Raw genomic sequence first — 17,671 nt, forward strand, 5'->3', positions numbered from 1 at the left:
ATGCTCACATCTGCTCTGGGTGTGCAATAGCAGAGGGCTCCCAACACTGGCTTGCTATGAAACTGGTAAGCCATGAGAGCCCCTTGCCTGCTGCTGGGATGCTGTGTAACACAGGGAAGTCCACCTATGGCACAAGGCAGGGCTGCATCTCACTGACTTAGGATGATGGTAGGTATATTTAAAGCTACTACCCTTGGCTGAGAATGGCTTGGCTCTATGCTGCAGGCCTGTGCCAGACTGTTAAAATCATGTTGTCATTCCATGGTGTATTTTCTATCTTATATCAGTAGGGTTTAAAATGTGTGTGTTGTTTTACTTAACATTTCATTGATGACTGAGGGTTACTTTTAAAAAAGTTTTGTTTCTTCGTCTACTTCAAGTGCATATTTCCTTCATATTTAAGGTAATACCTTATGCTTCAAGCTAGGCAGCTGTGCAAATCCCAGCTAGATCAGAGCTACCTCTTTTTCTAGAGCAAAACCAATCCCAGATGATCCATCTCTTTAAAACTTGGGCAATTAATGCTCCCAATATTACCTATACAAAACAAGTAATTATAATGCAAATACAGAGTCCTGGTGCTTTGCCTTAAATACAACAAATGCCATCTCAGTTATATAAATTTATACAGGTTAAAAAACAGTGAATGTGTTCTCCTTATATGAACAAAAGCTCTTAAAGGTATTGCCCGCACCGTACAAGCTTCTGGAAGGCTTTCTTGAAATCTTCATTAAAGATTGTGTAGATTAAAGGGTTAATAAGGGAGTTTATATATCCCAGCCATGCCAGGAAATTAGACATGTCCTCTGAGATGTGACATGTGTCACAGGTATTAACAACTACTTCTTTTACGAAAAATGGGAGCCAGCAGATCACAAATGCCCCCAGGATCAAACCCAGCGTCGTCGCTGCCTTTCGCTCTCTCGTGCTGGAGATTCTCTGTTTTTTCCAGGACTTCTCGTGCTTGGATTCAGACCTGGGACTTCGTAGGGTGATGTTGATTTTATCAGAGCTCACCAGGGGATCTGAGGTCTTCTCTGTTGTGCTGGGCATTGAAGCTGATTTGGTGCTTCTTTCACCTGCGTCCAAAAGGACTTGTCCGTTCACGCCCTCCTCCCTCACAATCCGGCTGACGCTTCTCCTGTGAAATGTCTTTGCTGCTTTGTAGATCTTGTAGTACAGGATCAGGATCAAGGCCAGTGGGATGTAGAAGGCGCCAAACGTTGAGTAAATGGTGAAAACGATGTGGTCGTGTTTGATGATGCATTCGTCCTCCCTGCTGGTTGTCTGGTGCCTCCAAAACAAAGGTGGCATGGAGATAAAAATGGATATGATCCATACAACTGCTATCATGATGCCAGCGTGCTTAGGTGTCCTTTTCCGGGCGTATTCCACGGCATCCGTGATCGCTCGGTACCGGTCCAAAGCAATGGCAGAGAGGTGCAGGATGGAACAAGTGCAGCACGTGATGTCCACGCTCAGCCAAATGTCACACACCACCTGGCCCATGATCCAGGTCTCCTTCACGATGTAGACAATGCTGAAGGGCATCACCAGCACTGCCACAAGGAAGTCAGTCACTGCAAGAGAGCAGATGAGATAGTTGGCGGGGTGGTGGAGCTTTCTTGTCACAATTATTGCAGTCATCACGAGAGAATTGATGGCTGTTGTCATTAGAGCCAGCACAGACAGGGTAATGGAAATGAGAATCTTGGATGTCACCCATTTGAAAGGTTCTTCTGATGTACTGTTTGGTTCAGTTGAGTTTATTAAATCCATGTTCCCTTTTAAAGATGGTCTTTACCCGTAGCAGTTACCTGTTGGAAAAGTAAAAACATTAATGTGGTGCACCCTTGATTATTGTCATCTTAAAAGACTGTGGGCCCTAAGCTTACAAGAAATTCAGACTTATCGTTACAAATTATTCTGACTCCAAACTCCAGCTTGGTTCCTTGAGTGGCTAAAAATACTTACTCCCATTCCAGCTAGAAGCACTTATTCTGAATGCTTTGTAGAGGAGTCCTGAAACTGGTTTAATGTGAACAACCTCATCCTAAAGTAAGCACTAATACTTCTTTTAGGCTCATGCTGTCTGCTCCACTAAGCAATGTAATGACTGTTGAAAACATTAATGCAGCAGGCATAATGCTTATTTTCCCCATATAAACTCATTTTCCCCATCAATAAGTGACTCATTCCTCATGTATCAGCTAACCATGGGTTTTCTTAACTGGGACATAGCTTTGAAAAGAAAATAGAAATGTGAAACATTGCCATATGCCCTGGGGTGACACCATACAAACAGGAGAAGAAAAAAATGGTATGATCAAAGGGTCTTACATCTTCCTCTTACGCATCTCTAAAATGAAATATCTTAATAGATTTTAAAGCTTCGAACGGTTCACTTATTGGCTAAGTGAAATATTAGATGTCCTGAGAACATCTTTACTTTTCCTCAAGTTTTGCTGTTCTGTGGTTTCTGCCAAAGAAAACTGAAGAAAACTTGGGTGCTACTTGTTCTGTTAATGACTCTTTTTATGGAAGTAGCCTAACTCCTCCTATGGCTTTGCAGGAAGGAAAATGGAGGGAAATACTGATGAAATAAGTTCTGGTTGTGTTCTGGGGATGTGTTCTTATCAAGAAGAGTTTCTGAGTACCCTGCAGAGTGCAGCTGAATTGGAGTTTCCAGCTTTTACTGTGAGTGACAAGCTCTGCTCTAAAGCTCAGGTTTCCTTCTCTAGTGAGTGTTGACCTGCAATTTCTTGTGTAAGATCTACTTGATGAACACCTAAGTGGGGTTATCTTTCACAGGTTTTTGAATGTAGTGAGTGAGTTGCACTTGTGTTACATTGGATGTCACAAGTAGGGAAATATGTGAAATTAGTGAACATTTTTTCTTTCAGAAATTTCGTTTCGTTAACATAACTAAAGCTTTTTGATATTATGCTGGAGTGGCTGAAAAAGATTCTTGTTTCCTGTTTATAACCTTGGACTCAACTCATTTACTTGGTTTGATGTTTTAACCCAGGCAGTTTAATATGCTACTGACTGCTTAGGAATGTTTTTAGCACTGATTGACCAGCATTTAATTGAATGGAAGCACAAGGAAAGGAAATATATTTTATGTGGTGATATTTGCACATGCTTAGCAGGTACTTGTCCTGTACATGAGCTGATCACAACATGTGTGTGCTTTCTGTGTTCCTTTCTCTGAACTTGAAATATACTTTACACATGTAAAAACAGATCTTTCATCATGTCAGTGTCACCTTAAATCCTCCTGAATCCACACTAATTTCTGTTTTGCAGATATTTTTGTCGATAGCTAGCTGCCTTCTGGGGAAAGAACAGACACATATGCTATTATCTGGTGAATGCTCAATCTCTGCTAAATAAATCTTCCTTTTCAAGCTTGTGCAAATACATACAGAAAAAAAGTTTATTGGGAAAAAAACAAAGATATCTGTTGATATTCAGCAATTGATCATACTATGGTTAATCACTCATTACGGTTAATCATCTAATAAATTTCTAACTCTTTGGATATTAGTCCTTAATTGCAAGCAAGGAAAAAGCAATTTAGAGCTAATGAAAGCTGATTAATAATTTTTGAAAGATTCTTCAGTTTGAGACTGAGGAGTAAGGAAGACACTATGGGTAGATTTGTAAGAGTGGTGTGTAGGAATAAGTTGTTTCCTTAGTGCTGCTGTGATTTGGAGGCTCTTTATGAGAAGCACAGTGGCAGAAATGTGCACATTTCTGTGCAGTGATTGTGCCCCTCTGTGTGGAGGCAGAGCCATGAGGGCTGTGCTGCTTGGGGCTGCCAGTCACAAAATTTGGTGGCTTTCCAGTTGAGTGAGGTGGGGATCCATTTCTAACTGGTGCAGCTTTACTGGGTGGTCATTAACTAAAAAGATTGTTTTGTAAATATGTGGAGTTGAAGCATTGGCAGTATTTAAGGACTGCTGCTTCTTTCTCTTTTGATAATGGCCAGAAGTGACCTAATTCTGGATTTTTTCTTAAGTGGAACTCAGTTCAGTCAGTTGCTGTGTCTGGCTCCTGCCCTCAGCAAGCAACCAACCCACTCTCAGGAGTATGAAGGATGATCCTGCAGACAGTGCACTGCATTAGAATGCAGGAGAGCTGGCCTCTGCCCCTCTGCTTTAGCCTTTCCTTGTCAATTTTTGAGCAAATTCATTGCAGTGCTTCTGCTAATTCACTGTAAAACAAGAGGAATTCCCTGGAACCTTGGTTTGTTTATTTTTATTGCTTTCTCTTAGTAGCATGATTTATCTCTTGTGGAATGGGTTCAGCAGTGACTATTTCGAGCATGCAGTTATTTTCAGAAGAGTTGCTGCAGTCCAGATATTTGTAAGGCTACTTTTGTGGAGTTGGCAGCTCAGTGCCCCTCTTGTAGAGCTTATCACTGATATCTCTCTATCATCTATCTCTGATATCACTCTATCAGCTTATCACTGGTAACTCATATTCCATGGCATTCTTGCTGCAGATAGAAATGTTGTTTTTTATTATTACCTTTTCAACACTCAGCTGTTGTTCCAAAACTCTGGAAAGACTTGAAATTTTGATTGCATTACATTGTCCTGAATTGAAGACCGGTGAAAATGGTGTCTCATACTTTAATCATTATTTATTTATTATTATTTATGATTGTTGAACTAGAGCTCTGTAAACAAAGGAAGCTGCTGTTCACCCAAGATAGCATGCCTCTTATCTTGGACACAGGAATATTATTTTTTTGGAGGAATTAGCCACTTCTACAAATCTTTTTTCCTTCCCTTCCAGATCTGGCATATTAAGGTGACCTGAATGTAAATACTTCCTTGTCTGTAAACACAGACATTTATCATCTTACTGATTGTGTTTAGAAGGCCTGGATGGAAATGTCTGTGCAGCCTTATCACACAAGTGAGCATTGAGTTTGTCTGGTGGCCACCCAAGAAAAATGGATGTTGCAGGTGTTTCAGCTTTTCTTGAACATCTGTGTGTGTTATTAAGCCCATAATCCACCATTTGTGACTAAGATTTACAAAATAACAATGTAATTGGTCTTGTTCAACAGCCCTAGTCTGCCCTTCCAGGTTTGGAAAACAGTACTGCTCTGCCTTTGAAAACATGAAAACCAGTAAAAATGCCTAATGCTGGAGAAACCTGACTGGGAATAGCTTTGGGAAAGGCATCATCAGTCTGCTGTTGGGGTTCTGAATGTAGACTCAAGTGCTAGAAATGTGCAGCTCTTGATTTTTGGGCCTGTTTTTTTTCTTTTTTTCTCTTTTTAAAATATTGCTTTAAGCACTGGTGGGGAGAAAACTTGCTGATTAGGGTTTAAGTACTGCTTTCAAATACAGGTTTTCTGAGGGTACTGGGAGGGGTGGGCGAAGGTGTTTACTTTTTTTTCTGTGTTGGTTCATGAGCAAAATGTGTCTTAATTAAAAACAGTAAGAGTAATCAGACAGCAAAATAAGCCAGGGATTGAATTTAGGGTATTGAAACTGTTATAGGCAGCAATAGCAGCCTTTGTGCTGTAAGTAAACCCAAAGTTGTGTCAGGGCAGAGAAAGCTCCTGCATTTCCACCTTCCACCAGGCTTCAGCTGGCTTTGAAAGGGAACACTGCACTTGCCAGCAGGTTGGCCACTCTGACCTGCAAGCCAATTGGATCCAAAATTGTTTGTGGGGCTTTATAAACTTGTACAAATCCTTCCTAATGTGACTCTGTGTCTTTAGATACTGACCAAGGATGTACTAATGACAATTAGCTTCATCTATCATATTAAGTGTGAGTAGAGGGAATTATGGCTGCTTTGGATTAAAAAAAATCCCATTTAAGAAAGAAGAGCTTGTACTTGGATCTGATAGGGGATGTGTACTTTGAGCTTGAACTCCCATGTCCCAACAGAGGAGAGGAAGGGTAGAGGGACACTTTCACCTGATTCTTGGTGCCCTTAAATTCTTTCCTGCCAATAACTCTTCCTAAGGCTCCTACAGCCACAGTGCATCCCTGGGCCAAGGTTTGTAAGGAAGTTCTTTGCCAGCTGAAGGCTGCTGCAGCAAGCCTGCCTCTCCTGGAATGCAAAGTAGATGTCTGTCAGCAGATTGAAGTGCAAAGCAGAAATTACAAGGTTGCCAACTCTCCTTACCCAGCCTGCATTTCCTCATGCTTAAAACCTTATTTTTTTTTCTTTTTTTTTTTCCATATCTGCCATTTAACTCAGAGGTAGAGTTATTTCCAGTTCTTAATCTGTCAGCAAATATTTGTATATGCATGCTAAAGTAATGCTTAAGATTGCCTGTTTGGGTGATGCTATCCAGTCCATGGGACTGAGCACAGTTTGGACCTGAAATGTATTGGCAGCTGGAGGAATATCTTAAAAACTGTTTAGTTTTTGCTGTATGAGGCTCCACAAACTGGAGTTATTTATAATTTCCACTTGTAAAAGGTCACAACAGACCTAGCAACACAGACAACAAATAACTGCAAAATTACAGGTAAATCAATTGAACTAATATCAACTGAAGATAATGTGGAATTCTGTCTCCCAAGCACGCTTCAGGAGAAGCAGGGGTAAATAAATAGGCTTTGCAGCATGCCCTGAATACCAATATAACAGAGGAAGGAAACAAATCTGAGTCCTGGAGAATAGCTATCTCCATGTCTGAGCACAGGTGCTCTGATTTCTCACAGAATGGCAAAGGAAAGTCCTTTTGTGCGCCTTGAACCTGGTTTTGGTGCTTTTCTTAGCTGTGTAAGCCTTAGAAGTCCTTCTGTTGGCAAAATGATGTGCTGCAGTATGCTTTGTGTCAGGCACAGCAAAGATTATGCTTGCTTTAGATTTTCTGGATGTCTCTTTAAATTTATTCTGCCAGCAGAAATAATCCCAAATGGCTAAAAGACAAAGTCTGATAGACTTAGCTCTGAAAATTACCGCCTCACATGTCTACTTTGTCATGTTATTGCAACAGAGATAGGCAGTGCTTCCACTGAAGCAGCTGAAATGCGAAGTCTGAAGCCTTCCTCGAGCTGCCAGGGAAGGGGAATTTGCCCTCTGCCACTGGGTGCTGACAGGAGAGATGCAAGCACCGACTCCAGCAGGACAGGAATGCAGGCAGTGCTCTCTGGTAAAAGGGAAGCACTGGAGTAGCTCTGTCCTCATCTCCTTGGTGTGATCAACTCACCTTCACGTTTCCCACTGTGATTCCCTTGCCAGGTTCTCTGCTTGTGTGCCTAGGACTGCAGTGTAGTCCCAGACTGCCTGTCAAGCCTGCCTGGAGCGGAGGATCCCTCCCCTGCTTGTTGGCATCTTATCTGTAGCAACCCCTGCATCTGCTTGTGTGGAGGAATGTGATGTTCGGAGGGTAATTATGCATTCCTTGCTGCTGCTAACGTTGAAGTTAGGGTTTGGCTTTCTGGCTCCTTTTGGAAAATTAGTCACTTGCCTGTGTTTGCTCTTTATTTCATGTCCCTCTGCCATCTGTTTTAATCTAGCTGAGGGGTGTGGGGAGGAGGGAAGAAGGAGCAGCAAGAACACAGGATGATGGACTTGCTTATGTAACACATGGCTCCCAAATCCAGCTTCAGTTACTTGGGTGGTCACAGAGTGAACCTGTTATGATTTGATCATTTTTGGCTGGAGAAAGAAGATTTCGTTATTCTATTCATAGTTCTCCAGAAGAGATGACAGTGACTTGTTTCTTTGTTAGGTGAAGGGATTTGGTTTCCTCCCTTATTTGAGGCTGCTCTGAGCCCCTAATCCAGATCTCTCAGGATAAAGGCCTGGCTAGTTGTCTCTTGTGTAGTATATGCTATTGAAGAATCCCATAGGATCCCCTGGACAAGAGTTCCCATGGGAGCTGCTTCCTGCCATCTTTTCTGCTGCTGATGCTCAAAGCTCTTTAAATAAACAAATAAACATGTGTGAGAAATAGTGTTTGAGCACCCCATCCTCCAGTGTGAGCTCCATGCTGAACAGAATGGCACATTCATGATGATAAATACAAAATTTCATGGAACTGTATGGCCACCACCCTGTCCTTAGAGACACATATCCCCTTGGACTTTGGGCTGGGATCTGAACTTGAACCCTTCATAACATAAGTGGGCCACTCACTTCCCATCCCTATTCTTTGGTATTCATCCTTTGTTTAGTTTGGATCTAACATGCCTGAAATGCCCCATTCAACCAAAAAATTTCTGTATTAAGAAAAAGTTTAAAATTTTTACTTTAGTCCTAGTGAAGAAAAAACAATGTTCCTATTTGTTTTTACTTGAATTTTTTTTTCTTTTTTTTTGATTGGTAGTGAATCAAAGAAGTGACTTATCACCCATTTTTTTATCTCACTTGTACAACTAGTTTCTTACTAGGCAGGAGTGGCTTGTTTTCATTGCAATCAATTAAATTTGTACAGGGTGCTGAAAATGCAGAATGGCTTTGCTTATGTTCCAAAAAAACTGCCTTTTCAGGTAAGGGCTTGAACCCTGTAGGAATCACAAGACAACCTCCCTGCTCCAGCACTGAGAGGCAGTTTTAGTTTGCTTGAACAGTCATAAAATGCAGCTTTGTTTCTCCCACTTCCCACTCATCCTTATGCTTTGAGGCCATGTGTTCTTTGACAGCCCTCTGAAAACACTTTGTGTGCAGCTGCAAATCCCAAACCTCCTTCTCTGACAGACCTCCCTCTGAAACTCTTTTACAAGAAGGAGGTTCAGTAACAAAATAAACAATATTTTCAAATGTGTGCCTGGAAAAAGATCTCTATTTCAATCTATAACATAACAAAACATAATTTTCAGACTATACCCTGGTCTAACAGCTGGGGAATAATTTTTCTGCTGTGTGATCACCAGGACAGCTTTGAGGGAGAATTGGTCTCAGAAGAGTTTGCTGGAAGAGGAGTGAAGGCAGCAGGTCCCTGAGCTCCTCATCTGCAGCAGGATTGTGTGACACAAGAACAGCACAAGTCTGTGGCTGATCACTTACAGTTAGGAGAGATGGCAAAATTCACTTAATCTTGGATCTCATCTCTGACTAGTTTTTAGAGACTGATGCTGCTTTAGATAGTATTTGTCTCACTGCACATTTCCAATGTCTTTCTGTGTACTTCTCACTGTGTCATTTGTCTTTGTTCTAGTCCTCATCTGATCATGGAGACTGAAGGTCGTTTCCCCTTGATCTTGTTATCCATATGGCCTGGCATAATCCCATCAGATGCAAACTCTGCATTGGGTTTGCCCTAAACAGCACTTGTCTAACATTTCCTTTACCAGGACTAACTGAGACAATTCAGGCTATTTCCCCTAAATGATGTGCATGTAGCCCTGGCCAAGAAGTACTTCAAGCAAAACAGACAAAACAGTCCTTAAAGCTGATGATTTTGGAATAGGGAAGAATATTAAGAGCATCAATCTTTTATAGGAAGTAGAATTCAAGATTTTTATTTTTGTCCTGTCTCCATGGGAAAGACAGGGAGGAAAGCTGCCAGAAAAGCAGGAAGAATTTGTGGGAAGCTTTCTCAAACTGATGCGTCCATGGCACAGGATTTTGTTGTGGAGGAATGTTTGTTTTTTTTTTCTTTCACTCAATGCTTTTCTGCTAGAGGATGCCAGGCTTCCTTACCTTGATGACTTGTACACTTAGATTGGTGGCTGTCTTTCTAAAATTCAGATTCTGCGCCTTCAAACTTACATCTGTACTAACCAGGACGTGATTTTTGCTATACTCTGCGTGGGGTGCCACAGTGCTGGTGATACAATACAGAGAATTATTCTTGTACCTGCTTTCTCCTGCCTGGAGCCAGAGCATAAATGCGGGCAGGTAACTGATCAGACTTTCCATGATAACCACAAAGTCCTCATTTGTTTCTTTCATGTGCTTTTCCTGTTGTGTGGAGTTTTTGTTGTTGGTGTTTTGTTTTGTTTTTTTTCCTGCTTGCTTGGTTGGTTGTAATTATATTTTTTTAGGGATTTAAATCCTAGCATTGACACAACTGAATATTTTAGCCAGAAGAATTATGTTCACACAGTGAATTGGCATAAATGCTAATGGCAGAAACCCCATTAGTTCCAGGGCTGTTTAAACCATCTGTGTCTTGAGATCTGGGATGCAGCTATGCTGGCAAACCTTCTCTAGTGCAGATTGGTCTTTAGCTTTCCTCCTTTTCACATTTCCAACTACTCTGCAGCTCTTGAGCATGCCTTTTTCTTTACTTCAGTTTCTTATTGCACTGCAATGGGATTCTTTATAAAGGAACCAAGTTACGCAGAATACGTCCCAGGACAGCCTTCATGAAATCAAGTGTGTGATGGGGAGAGTACACCACATGCAAGAGCTGTGAGGAGCACTTGAGGAAGAGGAATGGCTGGGAAGGAGGGCTGCTGGAGTAACCAACCCCTGCTTAGTGTTTGATGTGTCTGTATCCCACACTGCTGCTGAACTGCATTGACGTGATACAGGTACAGCAACTTCCTTGCAGAGCTGAGATGCATCAAGCGGCACTTCCACACGGTGCTGTGGAGGTCAGTGTTTGGGATTTCTGAGATTTCTGGCAGCTTTCCTTGGCTCAGTGTGTGTCTGCAGCAGAGGGGATGAGAGGAAGGCAAACTGGAGCAGCTGCCACCAGCCCAGACTGGCAGCTGGTCTGGAAATGCCTTGTGTGTGGTGAGGACTGGGAGCCCAGCAAAGTCTCCCAAGATCCTATTTTGGCAGAGAATGACTGTCTCTGTTGTCAGCTGCCATCAAAGCTTGCTGAAGAATTCCTGGAAACATTCAGCCTTGGGTGTATATTTAGGGTACAACACTGTCCAGCGGGAGTCTCAAACTGTCCAAACACAGAAACAAGGGTTTATCCTCCTTAGGAAGCTCCCTGGATGTGCCAGGTCTCTTGTAGTAGATGTTGTGAATACTAAATCAGCTCTTAAGCTCTCTGATGCTTTGTGAACTCATTTTCATTTCTGATAGGAAAATAACAGACTGTCACACACAACTTTTTCCTTTGCATAATTCAGATGTCGTTGTGACACTTGACACACAGCGCAGATGATTGTGAATGACTCCTTAAAATTTAAACAGATGATTCAGAATTAATTATGAAAACTAACCTTATGGTTGTTCCAGGAATTCAGTACAGGTGATCATTGTCTAAGATCACCCAGCTCCAGCTGACCCCCAAAATTTCTCATTGATAAAGCAGCTAAAGAGTCTTGAATGTTAGACTAAAGAAATACTTAGAAGTTTTTAGTTTTCCTGTTATTGATTTATTATTTTTCCTATGAGAATCAATGTTGGCTTTCTAAGATCTTTTAAAACATAACTTTCTGATTATTAAAGCCTTCAGCACTGTATAGAAGTTTAGGTACAACTTTTTCCTAGGGATTCTTGTAGGCAGCACTTGAGCTCTTCGTTTCCTGAGTAAGAAAAACCTATGCAGTTTCAAAAGAAGATGGTGCAAATCTAACTTTTAGAGTTAGATTGTAATCATAACATGAAGAGGAAATAATTCTAGCAGCTGATTTCTCTTTAAGTTGTATGCTGAGAAAATGAAATTTGTGTTTTTATATGGTAAGAATGTTTCTTTGAAAACCTGGTGCACTCTTGCAATGTATTTCAATATATTTCACAACAACTGTTAAAAAAACCCCTGTTTGACTGCACTTGCACACGATAACATAAAATATTAGTTTGGTTGTGAAAAGAAGCATTAAACAGACTGGGTCTAATTGCCCAAATCCACAGAAAGCACATCAGTGCTCTGAACTGCTGCAGGAGAGCTCAGAAAACCTCTGCTGGATTCTCAGCAATTGCAGGCTTTCTGTGGCCCCTGTCGTTTCTGAGAGAGATCAAGATTGTAAGATGTGCTTTCACATAATAACATGGTAAAAAGCGAGAGTAAAGGACAGAGGCAAATGGTTAAAGTGTTGATCTTGAGAGACTGGAAGAGGCCTGGAAAAATCAAAAGTGAGCCCTTGCTTCAGCATGATCTGGCTTGTTTGTTATGTATGGGAACAGCGTCATGCTTAGTGCTGCTGGAAATGATGAATTCCTTTCCCTGGGTTGCTTACAGCCCAACTGTCACATTGGGAAGCTGGAGGATTTCCCTAGGGACTAGAGCATGAAAAACTATTTTTCTGCTAGGAGATAGGAAAAGACCAAATTATAGCTTCAAAGCTGTCTGCTCAAAAAAAAGCTTTCTCAATTTTATCCTTTGAAGCAACTGGAATTTATGAAAAAAGGCTTTTAGCATTTTAACATCAATGTACTGTTGATAAGCAGTGAGACCTGCAGTGCAGGTTCTGACATTGTGTGCCCTGGTGTAGGTACACATGTGTATATTGCATCATATTTTCCCCCATCATTTCTGTGTTTTCTATTTTAAGAAGTCATCACTGAAAACTACATTTCCTTAGTGTTCAAAATTCTTCAGCTTCAAAGAGCAAAGAAGCACTTCATAATGTTAACTCTCCTGGAAAGGAGCAATGAACAGATTCAGGCAAGTGCCCACTTCTGTAAAATACCTTGGGGTTTTTTAACTCATTCCAAGTTTTCCCATTTTCAGCCACTAAATGCTGACATTACATTCTGTGATTCTTTTTCCTCTTTGTTTCTTTATTCACAATCTTTTGGTTGTGACTAGTTCATATATAGCAATTAATCCCCCTCCTAGTCCCAAGGGTTAGAGGCTTTCTTAAAAAGACACAAGGGGTTATATATGCATAAATCAGGGGGATTCTCTGTCTGATCAGTTGACCTGAGTATCTAAGGCTCAAGCAAGACTGAAGAGAGATAGATCACCTGTTGGAACAGGAAAAATGGCTGTGCTGAAGAAATTACATTTATTTTTACGTGGAAGCTCCATCTCTTTGTACTTGCTTAGCTCTGGGATTTGAGGTTGGAAAGTTCCAACACCATTAGCTGCAGTTCCTGGCTCTGCTCTTACTTGACCTCTACTGCAAGATTATCTTTTCTGGTAATTCAAATGGATTGTTTTAGACCCAGGCAAGCAGTCACAGCATTTTCTACCTGCAAAGAGTTTGAATTTCTTTGTTCTCTCTGTTTCTGATAATGCCTCCTAATGAAAAAAAATAATCATTAGGCACTAATTTACGCCATGCAGCAAACTTTATCTAAAATCTTAGAATTGGTTGTGTGGGAAATAACATTATATTATACACTTAGACTTTTTCTTTGATTACTGCAGTGTGACCTGGTTTGACCATAATATTGACTGTCATTATTTTCTATTCACTAGATAGTAGGCAGCACTGCATGAAAGAAAACTGCAAAGACATAACCATTAATTCATCAACTATTCTAAGTCCAAATACAAATTTTAATTTGGGAAAAAACCCTATAACAAACAGAATAGGTGCTTTCAGAAAATTTGTGATTTGAGGCAATGTTGTTCAAGGTAAAAATGCAGTGCACTGAAGTCCTTGCTTCCCTATTATTTTCAGTTAGTCGTGGAAAAAATGCTTCAGACCTTTAAATACCATGAAGGTTTATCTTACCTCAGTTGGAGATAAGGTATTTTGTGAAAAGTAGGTGCAGAACAACACTGAAGAAAGAAGCAAAACTGCCCTCCCCAAGCCTAAGAAAAAACCCACGAAATAGAAAATAACAAAAACAACAACAACAAACCAACCGGCACAAATAAAATTTGACTATGTCTTATAATCATCAAATATGGCAGAGGATCATTAGATTAACCTTTTGTTATGATGAAAAGCATTGCTGTAAGATGTTTTTCAGCTGTATTTAATGGGATCAGTAGGTTTATGCTCCTTATTACATTGAAACGGATAAAGATTTTAATTTAGATAAATGAGTACCTGACATGGTGTGTTGTTGTGGGTTTTTTATATAACTGCTGCTTTTATGTTTGCTTCTGACTTCTGTGATGATTAACAGATAATTACTTTTCCTGAAGTGAGCAGTGCTGAATTTGGGCGGCAAGAAGGAATTATGTATTTTTTGTGGATGCTACAGCAGGAACAGTGTAGCTGGTGTCCTTGTGGGTAATCCTGAATAAAAGCAGCTGCGTCTGCCCAACTCTGAGAACTTGGCTGCCCTTTTTGGTTTGCCTCTGCCCAGTTTAGAGAGCTGTGTCAAAATGTGCCTCTTCAGGCCTGTGAAACAGATGAATCAGTTTAAATGCTAGGGGTTGTTACTCAGTTGGGAGAAGTTGATACTGGTGACAAAACTGTTTTGGAAAGGTCCCTGTTGGATGCCAGAGCAGGACAATACAAATCAAGCAACTGTGCTGGTCCCTTCCTGCCTCTCTGAACTGATTTCTCTCTGCTGTACCAGGGCACCTCTTTGCCACCTTGGCATCCACCCTGCATGCCCAGGATCCCATGTGCCCTGCAGTGTCCAGCAGTTGGTGCCACGCAGGGTGGTGGCATCCCTGCTGTTGCTTTGTGACTGCTAGGAAATCATGTTTCAGCATGCACTAGGAGAGCTTGGTGAGTGAATGACTTCAGTGTGTAAAATGGACAATCCAGCACTTGTGCTTCGTAAATGTGTTGAACAGTGTCAGCTCTGCAGGTAGTCCTGTGATGGAAGGATTGAATTAAGGTATAAAATGCAGTTAGGCTAGAAAGTATCCAGCTCAAATAATCTGTTACAGCTTCTGGTTGTTCTTCCTTCAGTCTGAGTGCAGGATACTTTAATCACATCTATTTAATTTCATCCAAGGTCGCTTGAATGCCGTGGTGTGGAGTGCCAGTGATGACCCCCACAAAGTTATGCTGCAGAACCACTTGAAAATAACAAAGCTCAGTATCTACAGGTGTCAGCATGGTCCAACAGTTGCACATTGCTCAAGGTAACCTTTTCAAAGACAAGTGATGATGAGAAGTTTGGGTTTCTGAAAGAGTGAATGGCTGAAGCCTCTGGGAGCTGCTATCAGCAGCACTGTGTATGGGGGCACAGCAGGTCCACCTTTCTTCTTCTCTCATCCCCTCCTGTTTGCATAATGAAATGCAGTGAAAAGGGGGTTTGTTTATCAGATGCTTTGAACACAAGGCAATTATTTATCAGTCCTTTTCCCCCAGTAATTCCTTTACACCTGGAAAAAATAAATGCATTCCAGCCTGGGCTCCTTGCCCCATGCCACTGCTAGTGTTATACACATTTTTCTGTGTCTGGCTGAACAATTGCCAGATCAAGGCTTAGTGTCTGTAAGCCTTAATAGGTTTTAAGATAACTGTTTGATTGTTACTTAATAATGTATTTTTTCAGCCTAACAGGATTAAAAATCTTTTACTCCCATGATAGCTGTTACAGAATACCCAGAAGGAGGATATTGAGCTGTCTTTGAATTACAAGTTGGTGTCATTGCGGCTCTTTTGCTCACATGTAAGAGTAGGTGCTTTTGTAGGGAAGAGGTGCTTTTGACCTTTTTTTCAACTGCTGGGAGTGTGCTTTCTTGAGTTTTTGTGTGGGTGAGAAGTATGCCTGAGAAGGAAGCTGGGCTGCATCAGTGACAGCATTGTGCTAACAGAAGTCTGCAGAATAATTGCTGAGACATCCGTTTAGGAAACGGGTGGCAGGGGGCTCTTCATTTGCTTGACTCTGTGGCATGACAAAGTTATTTTCCAGTCTGGAATGGGAGGAAGTATTTGGATTTTTGACTGCCACTGTATGAGAGATTCATCAGAACAATAATAACAGCAGTTACTTCAGGCTTCTTCATCTGCATGTGTTGGCTGCATTGCAGGTTGCTAATAAAAGTGGTGTTATAGATGGCAGTGGCTTATATTGGGAATAGGTCTTTTTATAATCTCAGTTCACCATGGATGATGTTTACTGCATTTGTGCTGTTAAAAGCAGTTATGTAACATCAGCAAAAGGTGTGTCAGAGCAAAGGCAATTGACTTTGAAAAGTTTTCATAAGCTGTATTATTATTTATCTGTGTGGTCTCAGAGCAGGTAAGTCAAGTAACCGCCTTTAACAATGTCACAAATGCTGCTTGAGACTGCTGGGAGAGCACTACTTGGACCATTTATCTATCAAAACAAGAGACTGATGAGCACAGGAACCTTCTTCTGACAAGAGTAAAAATGTCAGTCTGGGCAGTTCTTGCCATTTCAAGATTTTACTTTTCATTTAAAATTCTACTGCCATTTGATCAGAACATTAAAGTCTTGCTCAAGTTCTGTGTCCTGTTCCACCAGGACATATTTTTATTCCTATATGCATGCTACAGATTCTTGAGAATCTAAAAATTCATTTGGTAGGGAGTAAAGAGTCCACATGCCTCCTTCTGGACGTGGTTTTGTGTGGTTAGAAATTATATTATATTGCCTATAAAGAAGCTTTTAGTGCTAATGCTGTAGTCATATACAGGAGAGTTTTTGAAAAGACAACAACCATACAGCCTATATTTATTGACTTTAGCCAAAAGACACAGATTCAGCTGCTTGCTTTTCCTGAAGCTCTGTTTATGACCAGAGAAAAACTCATAAAGATTCTCCTATTCTCCATGAAACTGGATAAAAAAACCTCATGCATCAATTTCTTGAGAAGCTCTTTTAACATCTAGGTGACTTCCTGTGTACCTTTAAAGAACATTTAATCTTGCATTGATATTTAAATCAAATGCATCTCAACCTATAGGAAATGCTACAGCTAAGTATCTAAAATTGAAGTGATTTAAAGGAATTAAATGTGGTTACATAGTATTTTCCTCTTCTGCTATATTGCAGTATGTCAGGGACTGTATTTGTTTAATTGTATTTTTAATATTTAGGCTTAATGGTGCACCTGTTCCTCTAGGCTCTACTATAATTTTCCTATTTGTACATAAGGAGTTAATGTAATAAACCTTCTCCGTCAAGGAGGTGTAACCCCTCCTTCAGCACATAAAATTATGACAGTAATAATGACTGGCAATAGAAAATTCACATACATATAAACTTAATTACCCATGTTTTTGTCTTTGGACATCTGGATTGCCAACAGCACATGGCACTAAAATTGGTTCTTGGGTTTCTTGATTTTATTAATCATTTAGGTGTCTGATAATGTTAGCAGTAGAGTGTCTATGAGTAGGGAGAGAAGTTGAATATTTCCTGGTACCCCTTTTCCTTCCTCATCTACTGGAAGCATAGACACTAGCAAAGTTAAAGACAAGATTTTTGCCTTTTTGCTTTAGCTGCAAAGAAATGTAAAAAATGGGCGACTTAGTGCCTCAGGAGGGGTCGAATAAGTACTTTCCTTTTGCTCTAGTGGCAAAAATGTCTTGAAGTAAAGCTGAGCTCAGTCCCCTGTTTCATAGAGCTTTTAGAATATTTTTCCGTGCAATTTGACCGAGTGCTCCCATTTGGCTGCCTTTCCCATTCCATACCCCTTGGCAGCAGCGAGTTGGTCACATTTTCCCTGCCAATCTCTGCACAGTCTGCAAGCAGTCTGAGCCACGAACACTGTCCATTAGTTCTGCAGCAGAGAACCCAGCAGCAAATCCTTCCTGATGCATCTCCTGGGGAGCAGATTTGCTTCTTGGGTCCACTGCTTCTGATCAGTCAGGTGCAAATCCAGCCTAAGCACACTGAAAGGTTACAGAGGACTCTGAGCTCTTGCTTGAACTTCTCAGGGTGATTTATTAAGCCTGGAGAGCCATTTGGAAGTGTAATGGGTGTCTAGGATGCTGAAAAGCTG

The 17,671-nt window shown here is 40.9% G+C and overlaps 1 protein-coding gene across 1 annotated transcript in view; it reads right to left on the minus strand.

Moving 5' to 3' along the window:
- Window positions 1–675: 675 nt before the first annotated feature.
- HTR1F (5-hydroxytryptamine receptor 1F) overlaps window positions 676–17,671 on the minus strand; it is a 101,448-nt gene continuing 84,452 nt past the window's right edge. Inside the window, exon 3 of the mRNA XM_058799942.1 lies at window positions 676–1,817. Coding sequence (XP_058655925.1) covers window positions 676–1,779 — 1,104 coding nt within the window. The 5' untranslated portion in view covers window positions 1,780–1,817. The remainder of the gene's footprint in view (window positions 1,818–17,671) is intronic.

Source organism: Ammospiza caudacuta, chromosome 2, assembly GCF_027887145.1.
Source record: "Ammospiza caudacuta isolate bAmmCau1 chromosome 2, bAmmCau1.pri, whole genome shotgun sequence".
Classification (NCBI taxonomy): domain Eukaryota; kingdom Metazoa; phylum Chordata; class Aves; order Passeriformes; family Passerellidae; genus Ammospiza; species Ammospiza caudacuta.